The following is a 26,301-nucleotide window of genomic DNA, read 5'->3' as shown; positions in this document are numbered from 1 at the left end:
AATGATTGGCTCATTGAAAGAAAATCCTCCACGATTGCCAGCGTCTCCGATGGTGCACTCTTTCCAGCTGGGGGCCCCGTTCGTTCACACGGGTCGCACCCGGCTTAAGTGATTGGTCACACCTCCCAAACAGCTGACAGAGGGATTAATCGGCAATTTGGGAAGGTAGCAGCTCAGGCAATCATCCCTCCCTGGGCCTGGCCTGTACCAGAGGGTACATGAAAACCCTACCTATCGACCCGGGGCTGGGAATTATGCATTAACTGGTCACTCGCTACAGGGCAGACGCATGGGCCAGCCTTCAAGAGCGCGCACAGAGGAATACGAGAAAGAGGAGCCAAAGTGGAGGAAGGATAGGAGAAAGGAAACAAAGGAAGGAAAAGGGAACGAAAAACAGTGGTGAGCCTGTTCTTATGTCAGCAACAAACAATGCGAAACATTCCCAGTAACACACTAGACATATTCCCCAAAGGAGGGGAAGAAGAACAGCAAGAGGACAGGCATGCATCACTGAAGGGAAAAGATGCTACAAAGGCTGGGGCCCCATGGTAGACAAGCATGAACCCGCGAAAGAGTGTCGAGCCCAATGGGTGAGGGGTTATTTTAGGAATGTCAAAGTTTGCGATAACATTTTTATTTTTATTTTTAAGAGTTTTTGGGCGTGAGTTGTACTTTTATTTGCGTTAAATAATAGTCAGAATCAATATTAGGCCCTTTCCTAACTTTGGAGTTAAGAGTATAAAATTGCTACATGATCGATTTGAAATTCCCCAATAAATGTATTGGGAGCCTACCAAGTTTATTGTTTAGAGAGGTTCTTATTAAAATATGTTGACATGATTTCAAAGTTACAATGTTCGCACTTTCCAAGAAGTCTTTGGCCATTTTAGTTTGTCGATTTCTGTGCAGGAAATCCACGCAGGTTTCTTATATTTTTTCTCTTTACGTAATTGAGCATTAAAATCAACCATTAAAATTCAAACATGGTTTGAGACAATGCTTTCTAATGTTTTCCAAGCTTCATTAACTTCAGGTTTTTTATGGTTATCCTCGCTGACTGGCATATGGGCATTAATTAAAGTATGTGCTTTATCTGCAGATTTAAGAGAAAGTGTCATTAATCTATTATTAATGGGTTTTACCTCCATTATTGAATTTAAAATATCTTTTGACTCTGCAAAAGCAACTCCCAGATGTGGTGTATTACTAAGTATTCTTTTTTCAGTTTTACTTTAAAAAGACAATAATTACCAAAATCCATGGTGTTATTGTCTGTCATTCGTGTTTCTTGAATTGCCAAAATTTGATCTTTTGTTCTTTTAATATATCTTCCTATTTATGAAGTTTACTTTGTTGCAAAAAATGTATTTGTTTTAGTTTTAAGTTTGCCAGAGGAATCTGACTTCCTCTGTTGAATCACAATGCATTTTAACCTGGCCACCCCAGAATCTGAAAGATCAGTTGCCCCAGTAATCCTGGCAGTGTATTGACCACCTGGGGTAATATTGCGATTATCAAAATGCTCCATGGTGATTGTACCTGGTATCAGGTGGGTTTGAGTAGACTCACTGAGTGAACTCAGTGTGTTAAGACTGGGAGGGTTAGTTCCAGAGTATACATTTCAGCTGCACCACTGGTCAACAGACACTGACAGTATATAATAAAGAGTGTATCGAAAAGAATCATCCAATCTGGAATGTCTATTTTTCTGAAACTAATAGACATATACAACAAATTTTGGTTTTTGATGAATGGGAAACTCAAAGTTCTTTTTCATAGGTGTTCAATATGGGGCTCCCTCGAGATGTAATGCATATGTCAATGTGGTATTCAAATTGTTTCAACATTGCAGCAAGCATGTCCCGAGTTACAGCTTCCATAGCGGCTGTTACACGATGTCTCAATTCATTCATTGTTGTTGGTAATGGAGGCACAAAAATAGAGTCTTTTATAAATCCCCACAAGAAATAATCACATACAGTCAGGTTCGGTGACCTTTGAGGCCGGTAATGTAACGGTGAATCATGGTCCAGAGTGAAAGATCCATCATTCAGTAATCCTTTGGTTTAAAAATTCCAGATGCCAAAGTGGCAGTGTCCCCTCCTGTTCATAAATGAAGTCGTTCAAATTAGTCTCCAACTGTGGGAAAACAAAGTTCTCAAGCCTATACAGAGATGTGCTTCCTGGAATAGAATTCTCAGCAAAGAAAAATGGACCATACACCTTTTTCCGTGAAACTGTATAAAACACATTACATTTTGGAGAGTCCCTCTCATGTTGTAAAACTTCATGTGGTTGTTCCGCACTCCATATTCTCACATTATGACAGTTCACCTTCCCATGTAAATGGAATGTTGCCTCGTCACTAAACACTAAGTGAGGAAGAAAAAAACTGTCATCCTCTATATTGCCAAGAACGAAATTACAGAACTCCACATGATGTTGTTTGTCACCTTCCCGAAGAGCTTGCAGCAGCTCAATTTTACATGGTTTCATGTGTAAATGTCGACGCAACACACACCAGAGCGTCGGGGCATGTTGAGCTCAAACTGATTTCCACGGACTCCTTGTGAAACTATGGCGGATGAGTTCAACACCTGTGTCAGACACTCGGGGACGGCCCAGTGATTTGCCTTTACACAAACAACATGTTTCTTGGAATTGTTAATGCCATCATCTAATGCTCTGTACTGTAGGAGGATCCACACCATACCTAGTACAAAAATCTTGTTTAACAGTTTTTACTGATCCAAACTGTGCAAAATGTAGAACATAAACACTTTCTGTTGTCCCGACACTATTTTTACTAGACCTGAAGTGGGCGCACACTGCCGCTATCTAGCAGGTGCCATGCAAAACTCAAGAGTTTGCTCTTTCCAAAATTATGTTGTTCACGCACATATCTCAAACAACATATTAGTTACGATTTCTTTAAATCTGATGATTCTTTTTGATACTCCCTGTATAGTTTGGACAATTTCTAGTCACTGAGCGTAACTTTCTCATTAGCAGTCTCACAATGTTGCTGTCTAATGGAGATTAAGCAAGAGTCTAAAATTACATGTACTGACAAGTACAAGATGTGTACAGTCCAGAAGAGTGGTCTAATATCATCGAGAAATCTGCCAAGAACAATCCATTTGCTGTCTGTAGTACGAAAAAGAGCATTTATTTCAATAAGACACTTGAAAGAAGCTATTGTCTTCAGAAAAAAGACTGCTGATTGTCTGGCTGTCAACCTAAGGAAGGCATCCAAGTGGAAAATAACTTCTGAATACTAATCACCTTGATTCCTTAGAGAGACGTTCTGTAATGACATCTGGAACAAAGTAATTTTCAGGAAGTATGGGAGGCAATGCCCAGTTCTTACCTTTTGAACATATGATGGACATGGACTCATTGAAAAGAAGAAAGTCGCTGATGTCCTGTCACTTTTAGATTACATACCTCTTGTTAATTATGGATTTTTATGATCACTAAAAGTGACGCATTTGGATAAGTAACATCAGTGATGAGGCTTATGGTTGATAAAGTAGTTTCAAGCAATGAGCTATGCAGTTATGCCTTGCAGTAACTTGTGTAAATGTTCTCACATGATTATGTATTGTTACATTTTGTTGTTATACTCTGTTCATCATAACAGGAATAAACATGATGTAAACAACCACAAAAGCAAGAACTAATCAGAAGCCATAGTACACGTACACTGGTGTTACAATCTTGGAAGTAGGTTCCACTTATGTATTACGTATCTTATTACTAAGTCACATTAAATAAAACTAAGATATTCTGTTATATTAACAGCCATCAATGTGTTTCTTAATCACGATTTAGCTATGTAGTTTTTATTTCAAAAACCGTGAACAATCACAGTCTCTGTACAGCTGTGCTCTGTCGCGCTGTTAATACTTTGAAAATGGTCAAAGTTGCTTCCTGCTCGGTAGCGAAACACATGTGGTTCACAGTTAAAAGTACTGACAAATAAGTTGTTTTCAGTGTTTTTCATAAATTTACAGGAAAAAAAAAGAAAAAAATGGCTTTGACGTTTTCTGAGGGACTGTATTTGATACAGTTGAGATACAAACATGCACTGGATGTATAGCATAATCAGTAGTACAGCTGACTGGTAATCTTGTGCAGTTCATGGGTTGCTGGTTCAAGTCTCGCCCTGTCATTTTCTTTCTTTTTCCCCCTTCAACTTTAAATATCTACATTTTGTAATTGTAGAATTCATCATTTTTTATGAATAATGCACATCATTTTGTTTCTAATTACACATTGCATGCGAAATTAGTTTTCATTTCAAATGTAAATTCTTGATTATTGATACTTTATGAAAGATCGTTAATAAAGGTTACTTCAATTAAGAAAGTATAACAACTTAATTTTTAAGACAAAAATGAAGAACCAAATATTTTCTATTTGGACTGTACATTGCTTGATATCCTAGATGCAGTCTCGCATGAACCAGAGCGGTAAGTGTTGTAGAAACATGAAAAACAATCATTTTCACAGCATTGAGCACATCATAAAACTGCTGCATTTTTATATTTGCCACTGCACTATTACCATATGAACCCAACAAAAATGATCTGGAGCCAAGTCAAGGGATTTGTCACAAAAAATACCACACTGTTAAGCAGCCAGAGGTACTGGAACTAACGAATGCAGTTTTTTCACATCATTGCTGAATGCTGGTGGGATACAGAACACCACATCATAAAAGAAGAGGAGAAAATGTGGTGCCTGGGTGGCTCTGTGCAGACTGTTGCTGATCGACTCATTATCAATGTCGCAGATGACAGTTCCAAAACTGAAATGTATTTCTCGGATTCGGCTATGGAAGGAGCTGAGAGATTACCAGATGACTGACTGTAACTGATATCTTCAGTGGCTTCAGATACAATAGTCTGGTATTTTCACTAATCTTGTTTGTAATTAAATTACTATGTTAGGTGAGAACGAGAGCATAGTGTCACGTAAGAAGTGTTTGGTAGAGTTGGAGTTTTGCCGAATATTATTTCATTCTCTTCGAAAATTAAATGACATTCAAAGCTATATTGTTTCTCTGCTCATCTATTACATGTGCATCACAACTGCTCATGTCATTGCAGCTTAGTGGGGCCAGCTGGCTGGCAGGTGCTGTTCAAGTTAAATCTTCTGGTAAACCTGTTGTCCTGCATTATCTCTCATTCTATGTGCGTGTAAAACAGCATAAACTGTACCCTTATGATTGTACTCAACTGTACTGGTCACAGCTTGGCTTCCACTCCAAGTGAAACAAAATCCAATGACATTCAAACAAATGCAGAAGACTACATAGTGTAATGTTTACATCAGGTTTATTCTTATGATGAACACAGTATAGTGTATGTGAGATGAGTAACATAACTCATCTCCGCTACAGTAATGTATTTACTTTCCTATATTTCATGTGGTATTCTCTGTTTCTTCTTCTTTTTATGCCTGTATGGAACAATACAGATGTTAAAAGCCATCCAGAACAAAATGGATGTTAGAAAAAAATTATTCAGATTTTTGGCTCTATCAAAAACTTTAATCCTCTGTATCTCTAAACTCTTACTTTGGTACTTACCCAGCAGCTCAATTTTGTAAAGTCCAGTTTGGAATAACAACAATCTGAAATGACTGACACACACACACACACACACACACACACACACACACACACACACACACACAGAGAGAGAGAGAGAGAGAGAGAGAGAGAGAGAGAGAGAGAGAGAGAGAGACTGGAGGCCTGACTTACTGTGGTGAGCAGCTACATATTCTTTCCATATTATTGCTTCACAATTTTTTTATAATTTTCTCATTTGAATTTCCTTCAGCACAATATTTTTAGGTAGCCATTTTCAAGACTGCATACAGAAACTACTATTTAACATCGTTACACTTTACAGTACACTTGAAATGCTAATTTTTGCCTATTCTGCATTATCCGACCCTATTTCATGATCTATAAATTTTTTCTGTTGCTATTACTATCCCATTTTGATATTTTTATTATTATGCTTAGCTGAAATCCCTCTGAAATTGCCTCTGTCTAGGTTCATCCAATAATGTGGTACAGAAAGAACAGTGGTATGGGTGACAAAGTTCAAAATTAGTTGTACTCAACAGAAATGAATCAAATATTATTTTAAAACATCTACCACACTATGTTTCCAGTGCAAGAGTTACATTGAGTATTTTAATGCATTAAATATGCTGGTAAATTAATGAAACCTGTTTATGGGTTGTTGCACTTTTCTTATTTGATACATAAATGTTACATCTATAAAGAAGTGCTTGTAGTAACTTTTGATATGGTGAACTTTTATTAGGCATCCCATCACACGTTGCTTTTTCCCCTATACTACTGTGTGGATCATAAGATGCTGTAATCATAATGTAATTTCTGGTGTGATGTAGGTTGCTAATATACAAGGGGACAAAATTAACAAATTGCTAATAATGAAAAAAAAAAAAAAATATTTGGCTTTCTCCCGATCTTAAGTGTACTGCTGTGTAAAAAAGTATTACACCAGAACTTTTCATTTTTATTGGCACAACTTCATGAGCTGTGGTCCACGTCTATTATATCTTTTACATATTCTGAAGCAGAGACATTATTCCATTGTTGTGTGTACTGGTTGTAGTAAAAAAACTTGGTTTCATTCTCACCCCTAACACCTTTTTTATGCACCCACACTTTCTTTTGATTCTTTCTTTGCACTTCACAATTGTAAAACTTAATGCTCCTAAACTGCAGTTCACTTACGACAGAATAAAAATAAAATTTTTTTACTCTTCTCTTACCCCGTTTCCCACAAATTTATAAATTTTTGTGCCCGAGAGACTTAACTACTTACCTGTGCCTAAGAACATCTGCTTGTCACAGTAATCACAAGTTGTCATCACTTTAAATGCTTTTGTGAAGCGATGTGCAATCATGTGACCCATTCCACGTGAAACTGTGGGTGTCCTTGGAGACTTTGGAACTTGAAGTGTTGCTGAGGGGAAAAAGAAAAACAAGTCAAACAATCAACTAATAAAACACAGTCTGAGGAGAGAAATTAAAATGTGGGTTCTGCTACTGATAAGCATCTACGAAAAAATTCAATAAAGTATGACAATATTATGGAAAGGACAGACTGCTACTCACCATATAGCAGAGATGCTGAGTCGCAAACAGGCACAACAAAAGGATTATCAAACAAGTAAGCTACTGGGCAAATGGGGTTTGTCAGAATTATAACACACACGCACAAATGTGTGTGCATGTGCTCGCTCTAACGCAACTCCCAGGCACATGATGACCACAGTCTCTGCCAAGGCCAGACTGCGAGCAGCAGCACATGATGGGAGAAGCAATTCAGATGGTGGCGGTAAGGAGGAAGCTGAGGAGCAGAGGGGGGGGAGGGGGGGGGCTATAGCAGGGTAGGGTTAGGGGACAGTTAAGTACTGCTTGTGGGAACATTACCTTTGTGACACAGTACCACCTAGGACTGGATCAAATGAATCACATTCTCAGTCAGACTTTGGCTACCCCTTGTTGTACCTTGGAATGAGGAATGTCCTACCTACTATCCTTCCCAACCCTCCTACAGTGGTATTCTGCCATCCACCAAACCTACACAATATCCTCATCCATCCCTACACAACCCCTGCTCCCAACCTCTTGCCTCATGGGTCATATCCATGAAACAGACCTACACGCAAGACCTGTTCCATACATCCTACCACCACCACCACCACCACCACCACCACCACCACCACCACCACCAACTCCAGTCTGGTCACAAGCATCACCTATCCCTCAGAGGTAGGGCTAACTGTGAAACCAGTCATGTGATCTACGAGCTAAACTGCAACCACTGTACTGCGTTCTACATGGGCATGACAACCAACAAGCTGTGGCCAACAAACAGCTGTACCACCTAATAACTGAGCATGCTGTCCAACACAACATTCCTCATTTTAATGACTTCTTCACAGCCTGTGCCATCTCCATCCTTCCTACCAACACCAGCTTTTTTGAATTGCACACATGGGAACTCTCCACGCAGGATATCCCACGTCCCTGCAATCCTCCAAGCCTCATCCTTTGTTAGTCATCATCCTACACCCACCTAACCCCATTCCAGTACTACACAGCCCTCTATTCCACCAACACACCCACAGTCGTTTTACTTCTTTTCCATTGCCCCCATTTTCAGTCTAACCTCCTAACTGTAGTTAACTGTTCTACCCTCCCTCTATCTCAGCCCTCATGCTTCCCCTACCCTGCTATCCCTCCCCCACCCTGCCACAGCCTTCTCCTTACCCCACCACCTAGATTGCTTCTCCCATCAAGCACAGCTGCTCAAAGTCTGCCCTCAGCAGCCAAAGACTGCAGCTGTGTGTGCAAGTTGAGTTTGCGTTTGTGTGTGTGCATGTGTTGTCTAATTCTGACAAAGGGTTTTTTGTCTGAAAGCTTACTTGCTTGACAGTCTTCTTGTGCCTGTCTGCAGCTCAACATCTCCTTTACATGGTGAGTAGCAATATCCTTTTAGAATACTGTCATTATTTCATCCTGGATTTTCAATCATTTGATATAATAAAATATGATGCAAAAACATGACGCATATAAAGCTGCCAACAAAGGTGTATGACAAAGTGGAGGTGTGTAGTTTTGTATGAAACATGAATGGGAGCCAACAACAAGACAGAACCCCAAAAACTCCAATACAAAAATGTTGATAACCTACAACTTATTTTCTTCAGCTCTTGGAACATTATGTTGTATCTTCATGAGTGGAACAGAACAGCTGATAAGCTGTAAATAATAAAAGGAAACTCAACAACGGAGACAAAGGAAAGTTGACAAACCAAGACAAAACAAAATGCAACAGAAATACAAAACTACAAGAAATTTACAAAAAGACAATAATTCAGATAAACTGTAAAAAAGCAATTAAAAAACAATCCATTCTTCAGTTCCCGATACAACAATAGTGTTGCAGATCGATGAAACAAAAAGTAAAAACAAAAATTTGAAACAGGGGGGCAAGAAGAATAAAAAGGAGATAATGGGTAATGAGTTGAGTGACAAAAAGTGTACTCATTATCACACACTTGCTTGATGTCCAGATCAAGAAGATTTAACAAGCACTGTAATGGCAATGACAAGAAAAACTGGTGTTTATGGCAAATTGGCTAACTTAGATGCTTGTAGTCAGGACATTTTGCGCTGTTTGGTATCCCATCTGCAACTCAAATGTTTCACAAATGTGAAATTATGATATTTACAAAAGTAAAACATAACCTATTACAAAAACTGGTTGTGGAACACAATCTGCTTATAGCTCTCAACAGTTATGATAATTATCAATTCAAGGTGAGAAAGCCATGGGATAACAACAGCCTCTGTTATAAGCAGTTAATGAATATTGTCTGTCTATTCTGTTTTCTACTCTCATAATTCTATGAAAATCCTTTGAGTAAAGTTATCAGTACGGTCATAAATCATAAACTAAACACTTTGTGAACAATTATCTTCTATGCACAGCAATTATTTGTTTCTTTTGCAACCTGAAAGTTAGTGTATGATACTAAAATGATGGAAAATACCCTTATTGGAGGGGTCATCAGGCAATGCTGGACTAGGTGGAGCTCTTGAGGGGCTGCCAAGCTGGGGCGAGGTGTTTTCTTGGCCAATTAGATCACTACTGCAGTTGGGTCCTGGCTCTGTTGGCAACCGACCCCGGCGCATCAGCCTACCACCTGTTCCTGGAATATGCTCATTGCTGTAAAGAATATGAAAATTCCACATGACATCACCACAGTTAAATATCAATATTTTTATCTCATCAAATGATGTAACATGTAGAAACAACAGGTCTGGCAATTTTGTGAGGCTCCAAGTAAGTTCAAAAAAAGGCAAATAGTAATTTACTTATGCAAATCATATAATACTTTATCACTCATATACCACTTTGTTTCCACTATTATAAATTAAATTTTGATTAACATATTGCCCATAAACATAGGATCAATGTGTTAGCCATAACACAATAATGTCACACACTGCAAAAGGTGTAAGACAATTATATAGTTTTGTCCCACTTTAAATAATGACTTTCCTTAAAAAATCAGCGATTTTCAAATAATTATAATAATTACAGTTCCAGCCTCCTATAAAGTTTTCATTACTCATCCATTTTATAGCTAACTTTGCACATAGTTTGTATCATTTTTACATCATTTTATCAATATTTTCAGATCATTTTAATGATAAATTTCCAGTTATTTTGAGTCATAATAATCCAGGTCCCCTGCAGTTACAGATCCTTTTTCATATTTGTAAATAAGAGTCAGTGTTACAACACTTATTTCACTTTGGTAACCAGTGCAACACTTAAACCTGAATAAAAATATGTGACTACGCACAGTAATAAGTATTACTACTATACAACCATCTGGAGAGTGACAGTTCATTTTATAAGTATACCATTCACCGTTCCTGAACCAACAACATAATCAGGCAATTTCTGTAGGTAATAATGCAAGTTACCTTGCACCACTGCTGTCTCCTCCATCCACCCGATTTGCCAGCTGAGACTCATGGCTCTTTGACTTGGTTAGGGGATACGCTTCAGGCAGGAGTCCAGTCTGGTGCTTTTTGCGTGGTGGTGGTGTTGTTGGAAACTTCACACGTTCACCTGCTACAGACAACAAGATTCCAGCTATAATCAGAGTGGAACAAATTATGGTGAATACTTCTGGCTGAAGAACATGGACACAAGGTAAACTACATTGGCAATAGAACTGATATGCAAAATTTAATCCTTTGTCACTATTATATTAAATGGACAATTTAAAATACCACTACTTTTATCCAAAAAGCTATGAAATAGTGCCTTCCCAATGGAATGAAAATAGCAATGCACGAAAGTATATTTAACGTGTGACACGTAAAATAAGAACTGCTATTGGTAACAGAATTACAGCTGCCCATTGCTCTGCCATACAGCGACCTTGTCATTCTATATCTTACGATGTAGAAGATGTTCTGCATGTCAACTCATCTGGCACTTCTGTGCTCAGATTTACGTGGACTTACGATGAGAGAGAACACACACTTCACATTCATAATATATCATCATCTCAGCTAAATACTTTTATCAAAAAGGTAGCTTCCTTGTTTGATTTTGTTGCACTGTTAACATTCTGCTGTTAAGTCCTTACAGGCATCCTTTGTTTTATGTTAATGACAACAGATTATACAAGACCAACTACCTGTAGCATCATAGTTTGACATTAATTACCTGTCGTGTCGCTACATAGTTTTTAGTGGAATTTCTAAGGATGCCACTGAATTGCTGCAGTAGCAACTGTGTGCTGGTAAGAGCAGTATGGTGACCTGGACTTTACAATAACACATACGCAAAAGGGATTGTGAGACGGACAAGCCGTGCTTGGTGAAACTTCCAGTGTGCAACAGCAGTGGCCAGAGTGGCAGAACGATGTCACTACACCAGGTATGGTTTGGTACAGAGAGAAAGGAAATAGGAGAGTGCATGGTTTTTCCATGAGTAGTCAAGTGTAATTTCTATAAGGCCTAATGAAGCAAATAAGTAAACTTAACTTGCACACACGGGATGACACAGAGTGATGAGGCAAACGAAGTATTGTTACAAGAAGTCAAGCAATAGGCAGATGATGTTTTCTTGAGGAGTTTAGCAGCAGTAATGTCTACGAGAGTGTGCACTGGAGAGCCTAGAGTTCTCCATGCTGCATTTAGGCTAGCAATAGAATCGGAGGAGACTGATGGCATAACAGGGGAAAGAGATCGGAGAAACATGTAAGCAGCAAATATAAGATGTTTTAGTTGTGAGAAAACAGGGCATGTGCAGAGGCAGTGCCGCCAGCCATGGAGTAGTATTGCTGGTGGTATGAATTATCAATAGTTTTGCAGGAATAACAGCAGAGGTGGCTTGTATCAGCAGCAGTATTATAGGAATAACCTGTGGTAAGAAGCACCCATTAAACTCAAAAGCAAACCCCAGACTTGCCGAAGGATGTTCCCGGTAAAAGCAAATGCAGTGAGTATGGATGCAGAGGCAGAATGTGTCATAGTGAGGGTAACAGGTGGCACAAGGGCATGTGTCAGTGGGCTCAAAGGATTTAATGGGTAACAGGCAATGGGGCCCACTACATTATAATTTGCATGAGGTGGGAGATGATAATACATGGTCTCTGTGGTCGATAACTGTAAATATTCAGTTAGAGGCAACCAAGTTTAGGCAGAGTGTGGAAGCTTTGCCTCACATAAGTGAGGGCTAAAGCACGATCCTAGGTTTAGTCTTGCTGCAACAGCATCATGCCGCAACTGACCTTCGATGATGCATGGTGGCACTTAGTGACAGGAGATTCCGACTAGGGAAGCGGTCATCAATGTTGATCTGTTGCTAGGACCATCTGTTGTGTAAGGCAATCAAGTTAAACCAAGAACAGTGACGCAAAGACTTAAATCATGTGATTGTGTGTTGAATGGCACCAGAAGTCACTGTGGATGAATGTGGAGCCTGACTTAACAGTTGATATGTTGTGTACAGTGGAACTGTTTGAGGATAGTGAGGTATCGGGTGTAGTGTGTTGTTGAGTAAGACTAGGTATTGTTTGGGTACAGGAAACTTGTACGTGTACAGGAAAGGGACAGAGGCAAGGTATTACCCATCAGTGTGGAAAATTTTGGCACCAAGGAGGTTAAGCTGTTGATGGGAATATTGATGGGAACACCAGAAATTCTGGAAGATGAAGATTGTTGCATAGAAGACGTAGGCTATAAATGGGCACAAGATGCCACCAAGACCGCACAGCATGAGGAGGTGAAGCATTTGAGGGGAACAGAGTGGGTACAGATGGAAGAACTGTTGTCAGTACTTCAAGACTTGTGTTTTCTATGAGGACAGTTGCCTGTGACACTCTCAATGCAACACAGAATTCCGATGACAAACGAAGTGTCAGAGAACTGAGGGTCATACTGAATACCATGGTCTCTGTAGCCAATTTTGGAAAAGTTTACCATCAATCCACTGTTGGCAGACAGCACAATAGAAGAGAGTAGTAGCTCTTGGGGGGAGATTTTAACTGAACCGAAGTAGTCTGTGGACAATTTGAGGAACTACTGACTGCTACAGCTACCACCATTTGGACAGTAAGCCTATGATAGATGCTTACCCCATTCCAAACTTCAGAGAAACTATTTATAATCTTGGACAGTGGCGTTTTTATTTATTTATAAAGATGGTCTTGAGGGGCAGGTACCAGAGGATGGAGCGAAGTCCCTACTTTCAGTACCCTGGAGACATCATCAATTTAGAAGACAGCTGTTTGGTTTAAAGTATGAACCAGCGATATTTCAGTATTTGTTGGATAGAGTGCTTAAAGGATTCAAACCTCATCAGTGTTTGGTGCATGTGGATAACAACTGTTTCTCCCCCCCCCCCCCCCCCCCCCCTCCCAAGAAATTTTCAGGAACGCAAGCACCAACTAAGTATTCAGGAGTTTATGGGCAGCTCATTTAAAACTGAGTACTGAAAAAGTCATTTTGTGTTGGAAGAAATAAATTACTGTGGTCATAGAATTAGTAAGGATGGCTAGAAGACTAATCTGAAACTGATACAGGTGGTGCGGTGCTTTCCAATACCAGGATTAAGCAAAGAGTTAACAGTGTTTCCTGGGCCTCGCAAATTATTACAGGAAATTTGTGAGAGGGTTTGCACATAGAGCATGACTTCTTATCCAATTACTAGGGAAAGATATCAAATTTTTATGGTCCGCATTTGTCAGGTTGACAAGGCATAGTACAGTGTTCGTGTGCCCAGATTTTCAGTAGGAATTTATATCATCAAGAGATGCATCACAACATCCACTTAGGTGTGTTTTGAGCCAGGACATTGATGGAGAAGAACAACCTACAACTTTTGCAACAAGGCCATTGAATTCAACTGAGAGGAATTATTCATAATGAGAGAGAGAGAGATTCTTAGCCTGGTGCATGGAGTGACATACTTCCAGTGTTTCATGTACGGGAGCAAATTTAGAGAGAGATTATGCTGCTCTGAAGTGGTTACTAGGCTTGAAGGAGCCATCCAGTAGGCTTACAATGTGGAGATTAAAACACAGATAATTTGAGTAGGAAGTAATCCACACACCAGGAAGAAACACAGAAATGCGGGCACACTAAGCAGGAAGGTAGTGATGATATAAGCACTAGGTCAACAGCTCACTTAGTGGCAAGAAGTATGACGACGAGTGTAAGCAGTACAGTACGCAACAGCAATTTAGCATGTGTGAGAGATGGTTGTATAGGGAGACAAGATTAGGACCTGGCGTGGTTGTACCCATGAAGCTAAGGGAAGAGATGCTGAGGGAAACATGATCATGTTTTGTCAGACCACGGAGGGTGAAGAACAATGAATCTGACGGTACAGAGAAGTATTGGTGAAAAGGAAGGAAAAGTGATATCAATCAGTAGGCCAGAAATTGTGTACAGCATGCAGATTTGAGTTGGAAAGAAGAACTATTGTAGAGGCTGCCAGAAATGACTGAACTGTTTCATTTTATTGGGGTGGATTTGTTAGGGCCATTCAACTAAACTCCAGCAGGGAATCATTTTGTTCTGACTATAATAGACTATTTTTCTTGTTACACTAAGATGGTGATAATGCTTGACCAGCGGGCACCGTCGCACAAGATTGGTTAAAATATGGTTGCTGAAGTTTGGAGTGCCAGAGAGAATAATTATGGATCCAAGGGTACACTTCATACCAAACCTGATGAAGGAATTGTGCTGGTTATTGAGAGTAAAAAAATTAAGAACTAGTTCATGTCATCCTCATTCAAATGAAAGATCAGAGGAGGTTCATTGGATGACCGGAAAGATGCTTAGCTATTATGTTAATTCCCGCCATATGGGTTGGGGCATGAATTTATCTTTTGTGGTAAGTGCATATATGAGGGTTGGAACTTTAATAGTGGCAACTATTTATTTACAGCTCATAGAAAATAGATGTGCGTTTCAAAGTTTTACTGACCCTCAAAGTAGTCATCAGCATTGCGTATAACCTGTTTCCAGCTATGTCGAAGTTATAGGATACTCTTAACAGTGCCAGTTGTGTTGACAGTTCGAGCGGCGCTGTCTATTGCCCGACAAATATGTAGCAGTTCTGAAGCGAATGCCGTGAAGTGTTTCCTTCAGTTTAGAAATAGAGTTGAACTTAGGAGGGCTTAAGTCAGGGGAGTGCAGTAGGTGGTATAGCACTTAGCAGTCCCATCAGTCACACAAATCAGTAACAGCTTGCACTGTACATGCTTGAGCACTGTCCTGCAAAATGATGGTCAGGTCCTGCAGAAAGTGTCATCACTTCTGTCTCTATGCTGCTCATTTTCGGAACACTACTTGCAGCGAGCTCATGTACTTGGAAAGGGACAAGTTGGTTGGTGGATTGGTTTGTTTGAGATATAAAGGGACCGAACTACAGGGTCATCAGTCCCTTTCTCCTGACGCGAACAAGGCCCAGGATAAAACCACAATCAAAGTAGGTTTGGGAAAGTAAAAGGGGGAAAAGGAATGCGGAACCACACCTAAAGGAAAACAAATGGAACAAACAAAACAACAAGGAAACTTACACCACAAGAATAAAAGAGGATGAGCCAGCTACACTGCAAGACAAAGTGTCCACCCCAAAAGACAAGGCAAGATAAACACATGAAGGCAAAAGACTAACACCACAACAAACAAATGTAAAGAAAGGGTGACAGAGTTAAATTGGAGGGAGGGTGGAGGCCCCAGAGAGAAGGCCAAACACCCACCCTTAGATGGTATGATGAACCCCCCCCCCCCCCCACAAATAAGACATAAAACTAAATCTGCTGTTGAGCCATTATCGACCAACACTGAAGGTAGGGTGCTGGGAAGGTTAAAAGTCCACCACTAAAAGTGGGCAGTTCAGCAACATGTGGACAACTGTCATAGGGCAGCCACAGCGACACCGAGGTGGGTCCTCGCAACGGAGGAGGTAACCATGTGTGAGCCACGTATGGCCAATGCAGAGCCGGCAGAGAACCACAGAGTCCCTGCAAGAGGCCCCCATGGAAGACTTCCACACATTCATAGTCTCCTTAATAATATGCAGTTTGTTATGTGTACCTTGCAGCATAATACGGAACACAGGTCAGGTTCAGACATGCCCATCTCCAGAAGCAGTTTCCGTGTATCCTGCTTTGCCAGCCTGTCTGCAAGTTCATTGCCTGGGATTCTGACGTATCCTGGAGTGCAGACAAACACCACTGAACAACTGGACCATACCAGGGCATAGATGGACTCCTGGATGGTCACTACCAAGGGATGGCGAGGGTAGTGCTGGTCAATAGCTTGGAGACTGCTCAAGAAGTCAGTACAGGCAAGAAATGAGTCACCAGGGCAAGAGCGGATGTGCTCAAGAGCACGAGATATGGCCACCAGCTCTGCAGTGAAAACACTGCAGCCGTCTGGCAAGGAATGCTGTTCGACATGCCCCCTGAGAACATAGGCGAAGCCAAGAAGACCATCAGCCAATGAGCCGTCGGTGTAAACCACTTCAGAGCCCCAGGATATGACAAGAATTGAGAGGAAATGACAGAAGCGGAAAGCAGCAGGAGGAACTGAGTTCTTAGGGCTGTGCGAAAGGTCCAGATGTAGCCGCAGCCTAGCTATACACCATGGAGGTATACGCGGATGGAGCCAAAAGGGAGGTGGTAAAGGAAAGGACTCCAGTTCACACAGGACAGATCAGATATGAACTGTGAATGTAAGCCCTGACCTGGGCCGCTGATGCAGGAGATGAACCACCATGGGTTCAGAAAAGGAGACGGTAATTCGGATGCTCAGGAGAACTACAAATGTGTGCAACGTAACTGGCGAGGAGTTGTGCACACCAAATCTTCAAAGGAGGGACTCCAGCTTCCACCAGGGCACTGGTCACCGGACTCGTCCTAAACACTCCCATCGCTGGCCGAACGTCACAGTGGTACACTGGGTCGAGTAAATGCAACACTGAGGGCACCGCCAAACCATAAACCAGACTCCCACAGTCAAGGCGGAATTGAACAAGGGAACACCCTGTACAGTTGCAGCAGCGTAGAGCGATTTGAACCCCAGTTGGTGTTTGTCAGGCAGCGGAGGGCATCGAGGGGCTGCCAGCACTTCTGCTTAAGTTGACAGAGGTGAGGAAGCTAAGTCAATTAGGTGTCGAAAACCAGTCCTCAGGATCGATATGTCTCCACTACAGTGAGTGGATCGTCATTAAGGTAAAGTTCTGGCTCCGGATGAACAGTACGACACTGACAGAAGTGCATGACACACGACTTTGTGACTGAAAACTGGAAGCCGTAGGTTAAGAGCCCATGACTGCACCTTGTGAATGGCTCCCTGTAGGTGCCGCTCAGAAACACCATTACTGGAGGAGCAGTACAAATTGCAGAAGTTGTCTGCATATAGACAAGGTGAGGCCGATGGCCCTACAGCTGCTGCTAGACCGTAATGGCCACTAAAAATAGAGATACACTCAATACAGAGCACTGCAGGACCCCATTCTCCTGGATATGGGGGGGAACTATGGGGAGGCACCAACTTGGACACAGAAAGTATGGAGCAACAAGAAATTTTGGATAAAAATTGGGAGCGGGCCCCACTCATATAATGTGACAATGATATGATGTCGCCAGGTCGTGTCATACGCTTTTCATAAATCAAAAAAGACGGCAACCAGGTGTTGGCATCTGGAAAAAGCTGTTCAGATGGCAGACTCGAGGGACACAAGATTATCAGTGGTTGAGCGACCCTGGGAGGGGGGGGGTAAGCACCCTGGCACAGAGCCAATAGGGCACGTGACGCCAGGACCCAACCCAACCGCCGACACAGCTTACAAAGAACATTGGTGATTGTAATGGAAAGACATCATCGCACCAGATCTGGTTGAAGATGACAAGGAGATGTCGCTTGTAGTCGGACGAGAGATGTTTAATAATCTGACTGTGGATCCCGATTTTTAGTGAACTACTACTTGGAAGTTTTGCCCTCTCACTGCTCCTTAGGTGCTGGCTGGGAAGGCTTCTCGAAAGTAGTTTCAGGGACAGAGGAAGACCTTGAAACCTTCCAACCAGCAGCCAATGGCTCTTTCAACCACTGCCTGATGTCCGCTGGGCCACTGAGGGAGGGACCATGGAAGGTAGAGTCCCAAGGGACCCCTTCCGCATAAGAGGAGCCAAAGGAGGCCATTTGCTTGTCTGGCAGGGGGAGAGGACCGATGCACCCAAAGTAGAAACTTTGGGAGCAACAGAAGAAGACGTGCCCTCAGCCAATTGGAGGGGGGAGGAAGACGGGCAGCCTCGAGGGCCCACTGGAGTCACCTTAGATGGTGGGCGTCATCAATGGCAACGCCATCATGGCGGCAGCATAAGAAGGGAGTATGGGAACAGGGTTCAGTCTTTCAGGGGAGGGACATAGTGTACCGATGTGGCATCAAACCCTATCACATAGACCTTTCCAGGTAATGAATCACCCTTAAAGGCCAAATGAAGGCACCAGTGACAATGCTATTGTCTTTGAGTCCCCTGTTAATGTGCCGGATGAAATGAACTGGCACGTAGCTGACCATCGGACTGTAACAGGAGGTCATGATGAAAAATAATTCCCTGGACCATAGTGAGGCTTTTGTGGGGAGTGACCGAAAGAGCAATATCACCCAACTTGTCACAGGCGAGTAACACTTGCGACTGGGTTGGGGATGCTACCTGAATCAAAACCAACCCATTGCACATTTTGAGCAGCACTGTCACTTCCCCTGACTTAGCCTTCAGGTGATCAAGAAAAAGCAGAAGCTTTGTTTCCAGAAAGGAGTACCCATCAATTCTGCTGCACACTAAGTAACGTGGCGAATATGAATCCTGTCGCTGAGAGGCCCTACGGTCCTCCCCAGGTGTTGCTAGAGAGGGGAATGATCTAGGGTCATACCTGTCAGCATTGAAATCAACCTTTCCTTTCTTAGAGACTGCTGGGGCCGTTCGGTCCCCAGCTAAAGATAACAGTCCGCTTCATTGCAGGTCATCCACCCTGATGCCATCCACTCCGATCAGGTGCTCTCCCCACGGGCCCCAACCAGCCACAGCAAAGGCCACCTGCCATGATGGCCGTTGCCAGGAGTCCTTGGCGTATGTGGGAAGTTTACAGGTCAGGGATCAGCAGTGTTGTCAGGGGGCCACCACCAAATGGGTACATGACGGCCCCACCACAACGGACTGGCTACTGTGCTGGATATGAGCACAGAGAAATCCAATATTGTCATTGGGGTGAAAGAGGACAGGAGACAATGGAAGAAGATGACATGCCACAGAAAGTGTCCTTGCCCAAATAGTTGAATTGCAGGTGGAGATGCAAAGCTGTGCGACAAGAGGTCCAGCAGGTCAAATCTAAGAGCACTATGGATAACTCGTGCACTACGTAAGGCGTCCTTCCTCATATGGCCCACACTTTTGTAGAATCTGGAAAGTAGCAGGTCAAACCATAAAATGGGACCAAAACTTATAGGGCCAAAACGTGTAAGACTCCTTTTAGTCGCATCTTACGACAGACAAGAATACCTTAGGCCTATTCTAACCTCCGGACCCGGATGGGGAGTAAGATTCTTGTGATTTTGGTTATTTTATTTAGTGTGTTGTGTAGATTATTAAAGTAATTTTGGGTAGGATCATACGTGTATGTTAGGGTAAGGTTATCTTTATTTCGTGAAAAGTGCTGTTCAGAGTCAGCTGGCTCCAGAGGTGGGAGGCAGTGGAGGGAGGGGGGGGGGGGGGGGGGGGAGATGATGGTTCCTGTCCTTAGGTTGCCACTCGGAGAAGCTAAGGAAAGAAGAATGCTAGTTTTGACAGCACTGTACTGCTCTGCCTGGGAGGGAAAGAGGGGGGGGGGGGGGCAGGGGATATGTGCTGCAAAATGATCACCTAGACAGAGAGGTGTGGTTTACCTAGTCAAATGATACTTAAGTTGGTATTTGCTGTGTGGAAACTGTTGAACTAGATAAAGAAGATTGCACTCAGGGAGGTGTCAGAACACAAGAAGTTGCCCGCAGCATAAGTGTTGAGTGATAGAGCAGATGCAGGAAGTAGTAGGATAGGAATAGGATACAAGCAGTGCCACATGAGTCACGAAGGGTAAATTGGGGGCAGACAGATCCTGTAGGACAATCCTGAAGACAATGCTAAAGATAATTAAGTCACAAGAGAAGTGGCACTAGGGAAGAGGGCGACTGTATAAAGCAGTCCACAAGGATTGTGTGTGGAGAGGCATGTTGAACAACACACATTTCAACAGTTAACTATCTAGAGAGATAATGGATTGCGCCAGAGCATCAGCTAGCACGCTAAATCAGGATTTAGAGATGGTGAAAGCATTGACACAAGTATTAGATGCAAGAATAGCACTGACGAGACTGTTGCAGTCACTAGGAGATAGTATGTGGGAATCAAGAGAGGTCATGGCGAACTTGTTGGAAGCTGTTCATCAGGTACTTTACGGGCAATTCAGTCTAGTCTTATCACCCGAACAAGGTGCAGAGAGATTTACTGCCGGAGCTACAGGTGGTAGAAGAGCCCAGCAGCCAGAACCTGCCTTTCTACTGCCATGAGCAACCGTGGATGTGAAAAACGGTATTGCAAGGTTGTATGTGTCAGTGAAGATACCAGTGGCTAGGAAGTAGACATTGTTTAAGTGTAACATAGTGCACACCTATCCAGTAAGGCTAGAAACAGTGGGGAAGTTTGTGCAAGTAAAAGAGGCTGGTATGGCGATCCGCCAGCAATGCCAAAGCAGGATGGTCACTATTTGTCCCATTCACTACAACCAGACAGGAGGAAGCACCTGTGCCATGTATTTGTTCAGGGTGCAAGGCAATGGGTCACTCATGGCAAAAGGAGCTGATGGAACTACAGCCGTACCTCCAGCGAGTGGGTCTACATTGCGTGTACTCTGTGTATGAGGACATAATAGCATGGTAAGCTAGTACGAACAAGATGAGCTCACAAGTTAAGAGGCAGTGGGTTGTTAATGGAACCATGTGTGATATTAGGCCAATGTTTCATTTATCAGCTGTAATGATGGGAGCTACTCTTTCAACAACACACATCCACAGCTGTAATGGCCGGACGTTCCCTTAAGGGGCTCCGGAAAGGCTCAAAATCATGAAAAGTTCAATTTTTACTTTTTTGCATTTTCTGAATCTGCAGACTATTACCTTTTAATAGATATATAATTTATTCAATTCCGAAGACTACAACTATTTTTAAATTTTTTTTGAAATGTGTTCTACATGGGCGTGACCCACTGTGGCGCTGTTAAACTGCTGTCAAATGGTGTTATTATTAACGTCCGTGTTCATCAGGTACATTTTAGTGATGTGAGATAAAGTATGTGTTGTGGCTAACCTGTGAAGGTTCAATATATATCGCTGGTGTGATTGTCGATTGTTTCATGTTTATGTACTCTGTCGTTATCTCGAAAATATTCGTAATTAATTCTGTTTCTTGAGTCTCTGTTTTGTTGAAGTATAATAATGAGTAAAAGTAAAGTTATTAGAAATCCTCTGAAGGCTTTTAAGAAAAGAAGAAATGTTGGAAAGCCAAAGGTATGTGTTATTACTGTAAACAATAAAGACGATAACCAAGTGAGTGAACCTAACCTCTCAAGTACACCTGCCCATAGCAGTCACAGTGGGAAAGAAAATACTTCACAGAAGAAGCTTGGTTCAATGAGTGAAAACTATGAATGTTTTATGGGTGAATCGGATGTGAATGAAATATTTGATATATCGGTTCTCAAAGGAATTTTTTCAAACTGTGTAAGATGTATTCACTGTAGTGAAGTTGGTCTGGAACTCTCCATAATAAAGCACGTAGGACTTGCTAGTGAAATACAACTGAAATGTGATAAGTGTTCATACATGACCACCTTTTGGAACAGTGTTGCAGTAACTGCAACTGAAGAAAATGGTAGCAAAATCTACGAACACAACAACGAGCGATGCTTGCTTTAGACAAGGAACGCCTTCGGGCTGCAGACAGGGCTGTAAAGAGTCTAGAAATACAAGCAAGAGTAAACAGGAGGAGGAACAAGAGGAAGCTGGAGGAGGAGTTTGCAGAGGATGAAGATAATCCATCCTATGGACCTGGAATGCACTAAAAAGTTAATCCAATCTTTGTCGCTCGATTCCCAAAACTTTTATTTTCTCATACTAATTACATGTTTTCTAAGGATCTTCCAAACATATTTGTTTCAAACTTTCAGTAAATGTTACACAGTACCTTCTGCATAATTTAACACAGCCTTTTTCCAAAAAATTGTATATTTTTGAATATATAAATAAAAAATTGCAAAAAAATGTTGTGAATTTTCATTACAATTGAAAAAAAAAATCATCTTTAATAACTGAACTAAAATTTTGTAAAATCCCTGTGTTAAGTTGTAGCCCATATTCCAATAAATACTCTGTAAAAAGTTCAACTTCCTACCTCAAATACTTTGTGAGGAAAGATGTAATTTATAAGCGTTATTTTAACATTGCAAGTATAGGGCGTTCCGGAGCCCCTTAAGAGATGTTGCCTAAACAATACCCTACCTTCTTGAATGATAAATGGAAACCAAACCCAGTTCATTAACTAAGTCAAATGATAGCCACATAGGAGAGTGAACCACTGCAGAGTAATGCAAAAGGCTGAACTGTTATTAGGATGGTCGATGCTGGGTAACCATGACCCTGAGTGTCAATTCCCAGTGCAATAGTGACAGTCTGCTCTGCACAGCTTTTATCTGGGATGACAAGCCATTTAGAAAATCAATCCACAGGTAGTCCAGTTTCTGTGGACTGGATTCTCTGAGCGAGTGATGGAGAATGAACTTATAGAGTTGAAGGAGGATGGGAAACAGCCATAAAATTTAATGTCATAAGTGTAAAGTGTTTAAAATTGCCAGTCAATCTTGAAAGTTTGCATTTATATTACAGATCAAGGTTGGAAATAGTCATAGTAGAAGACCGATTCTGACCAAGACTTGAACGGCCAGGGTTCCCCGTGGAGTGAGGTAATGTATTTCCTTTCGATACCTAGTTTTTAGTGCAACTTGCAGGAACCTGTAGTGAAGCCATCGCGACTCATCACGACTATTGCAGGAGCAACAGCATGCTGGTACGCATAATTAGGCGGCATGTTAGTTAGAATAACACATACACAAAATGTTTGCAGGACAGACCAGCCACGCTTGCTGACATTTGCACCACACAGTAGTAAAAGCCAGAGTAGGCGAGATGGTGTCATCGTGACAGGTCAATGCCCATGTTGTGAGTTACGTGACTGGGAGTCAGGTAATAATGCAACAAATGCACCTCAGAGCTGTACAAATAGGTGTGAATTTTGAGGTAGATTCATCCCGACTCCAGCAGCACCTCCACCAGAGCAGCAGGTCCACGCTAGACCCCGAGACGACTGAGCACGGCCAGCTGCAGCCACGAGTTTGCGACCCGGTCGAGCCAATCACGTACTGCCCACCACTGTAATGGACACATGAAGAGTCAGAGTCGCTGGGTGCAGCATTCCACAATGGAACACCATCACAGCAACAGTAGGAGAATGCCGTGACATCAAGGCCACAGGCTACTCACAGGCCACTGGCTGCTGCTTGGCCTGATATCAGCATCGCAGGGGCCCTGTGCATGCATCTCTTCACTGAGGCGGAAACCAGCTGCCTTTGAGGTGATGCTGGCCAGATTTGCTAGAGTAAGGTGTGTTTGGCCGACAATGTTAACAATGTGATGTGTATTTAAAGTGAATAAAATGTTTCTCTAAACCACCAGTGCAGCACTCTGTGCACTAGCCCGTCAATCTATCACTCACCCTATCAAGTGCCTTCTACACTCCACAATCTATGGGACATCAAAGGGCTAGTCATGATGATGTCATTGCTCTTCACAAATAAGGAAAGTCAATGACAATGGAAACAGTATGGCATTTCTTAACAAAGTTTTGTGGTACCTGGAATGCCAAACTACAATACAGCAGAAAAAGAAAATGAACTAGTGAATGTTCCACAAAAATCCCATTCTTAAATGTTCTGCAGTGGAAAACTGCCGCATTTCCCAAACCCCCATAAATGATCTCGTGCTCACTATGAAAGAGTGGAATACCATAAATGTGCAGCCATCAAGAATAGTCTCCCTGACAATAAACCATTGACTCATGTTTCCAGAGAGATATTTTTGAGAAGATAAATATCCAAAAAGAATGAAGACACAGCGCAGATGTACAAGCTGCTGGATATCTGTTTGGCTCCTGGCATTCATGTTTGAGGTTGTATGAGACTTCTCAGTTCATTAACACTAAGCACTGGTAAAAGTGCACCAACAGTTTGCACAGAAGAACAAATCTGCTTTATTCACCTGGCCTCCTTCCACAAAATTGCTCATCTCAGCCGAAGTGTTCGGACGGAGAGAAATGAGAAAACGAGCCTAACCCTATGCTAAGAACCAGAGATATCTTTGGAAAGGTAATAGCTTACCCTGATAACATATCAATAATTATTGATCTAGGCTTTTTGTCAGAGGTCAAATAGTAGTAGTATGGTATTCTGCCTTACGGCAGGTCTTGTCATGGGTTAAGCCTCTACCACTTTTGTCTGTCCATAGCCAGTTTTTTCATTTCTGAATATTTGTCTCCTTTGATACTGTCCAGCATATGATGTCTTCTTTTTCCTCTTCCCCTTTCTCCCTCCACCATTCCTTCTATTCCTTCCTTCAATAAACAGTCCCTCCTAAAACAATGTCCAATCCAGTTACGTTTTCTCCTTCTAATGACTTTCAGCATGTTTCTTTCTTCTCTAACTCTTCTTGACACTTCTTCGTTCCTTACTCAATCTTCCCATTTCACTTTTTCCATTCTTCTCCACATCTCTAGTGCCTCCAATCTTCTTTCCTCTTCCTTCCTCAATGTCAGGAAGGTCAGATATGGCACCACCAAAACAACTGCGACAGTTGAGCACTTATATAAAAGGCAATGTGCTGGCACATGCTGTTCCGTGCACAATTACAACGGAACTTGACAACAAAGCACTTGCCTTGCTTCAGCAACAAGACTGGGAAGTGCAAGGCTCCATGGCACATCCATCTCAATCACAGCCACATCATATCTAGTGACCTCATTCGGCATAAAACTATATTCTGATGTAGAAACTTGAAGTGCATGCCCATTTGTGAGATTGAACCTTCATTAACAAGCAATTTCATTGCTACATGATTTGTCCCACACTTTGTGCATGAGGGTGTGGCCTCTCAATGCAATAAAATCAAACACCATGTCACTGCACTGCTTCACCTGTCAATCTGAAGTTTGTCCTTGGTCGACACTGCAGCTCTACCATTCTTCACAGATTGATCACTTATTCTTGAGTAGTTCTCTGTATCACTATCAATCAGAGCATGCAGTTTGAAACCTCTCTGGGGGACACCACCTTGGCGAAGCACTGATGTGCGAGTGGAGATGCTTGCGTGTCCACGGGAAGCTGAAGGCTATGCCGAAGGTAGAGGACCTACTGCCGGAAAGGCCTCAGCCGATGGATCAGACAGAGTGTCTCACAACGTCCCATCTTCCCTATCCACTCCTAGTCCTACCCTATTCCCTGACACAACCCAAGGTGTGATACCATCCGTGCTGAGGGGTGCATAGCACATGGGAAGATGTGTCGCAAATGGAGCCTCAGGGATACTGGGCGACCTCCCTGAGTAATTAGCTTTACACCGCGCAGGGTATTCGTGGTGTGGACCTTCTAGAACCCCAAATCTCGTGTGACCAATATGGACACGACTATAGAAAAAAAAACTGAGGGGCAAATTGAGAGCTCAGATACCCAAACATTGCGGACAGAACCGATGGAAGGCATTTCCACTACTGAAACAGGGTCTAGACCTGAGCCAGAAGTGGGAACTGTAACCGAGAAGCTAGACCAGATTAAGATCAAAGGCTTGTCTGGGACCCAGCGGAGGAAGCTACTCAGGGAACAAAGGAAAAAGGAAGGGAAAGAATAATTTCCTAAAAACAAATGGAGGGAAGTAAAGTAACTAGAACCCAAGACTGCCTGGAAAAAACTGTCTCAGGTTGAAGGGGACACGCAGACCCCCACAACGTCAAAGACAGGTAGTAAGCGGGTAAGGGAGGAATCAGAGACTCCCCCGTCCC

At 42.2% G+C, this 26,301-nt stretch overlaps 1 protein-coding gene across 1 annotated transcript in view; it reads right to left on the bottom strand.

The window, feature by feature from the left end:
- LOC126462116 (kinase suppressor of Ras 2) overlaps positions 1-26,301 on the bottom strand; it is a 168,910-nt gene that overhangs the window by 121,040 nt on the left and 21,569 nt on the right. The window contains exons 5-7 of the mRNA XM_050096050.1: positions 10,556-10,706; positions 9,613-9,788; positions 6,873-7,013 (exon numbers count right to left, since the gene is read on the bottom strand). Of these exons, the coding sequence (XP_049952007.1) occupies positions 6,873-7,013; positions 9,613-9,788; positions 10,556-10,706 (468 nt within the window). The remainder of the gene's footprint in view (positions 1-6,872; positions 7,014-9,612; positions 9,789-10,555; positions 10,707-26,301) is intronic.

This window comes from Schistocerca serialis, chromosome 1, assembly GCF_023864345.2.
Source record: "Schistocerca serialis cubense isolate TAMUIC-IGC-003099 chromosome 1, iqSchSeri2.2, whole genome shotgun sequence".
NCBI classification, from domain to species: domain Eukaryota; kingdom Metazoa; phylum Arthropoda; class Insecta; order Orthoptera; family Acrididae; genus Schistocerca; species Schistocerca serialis.
The sequence above is the reverse complement of the archived record's forward strand: the minus strand, read 5'-3'. Positions and strand labels throughout refer to the sequence as shown.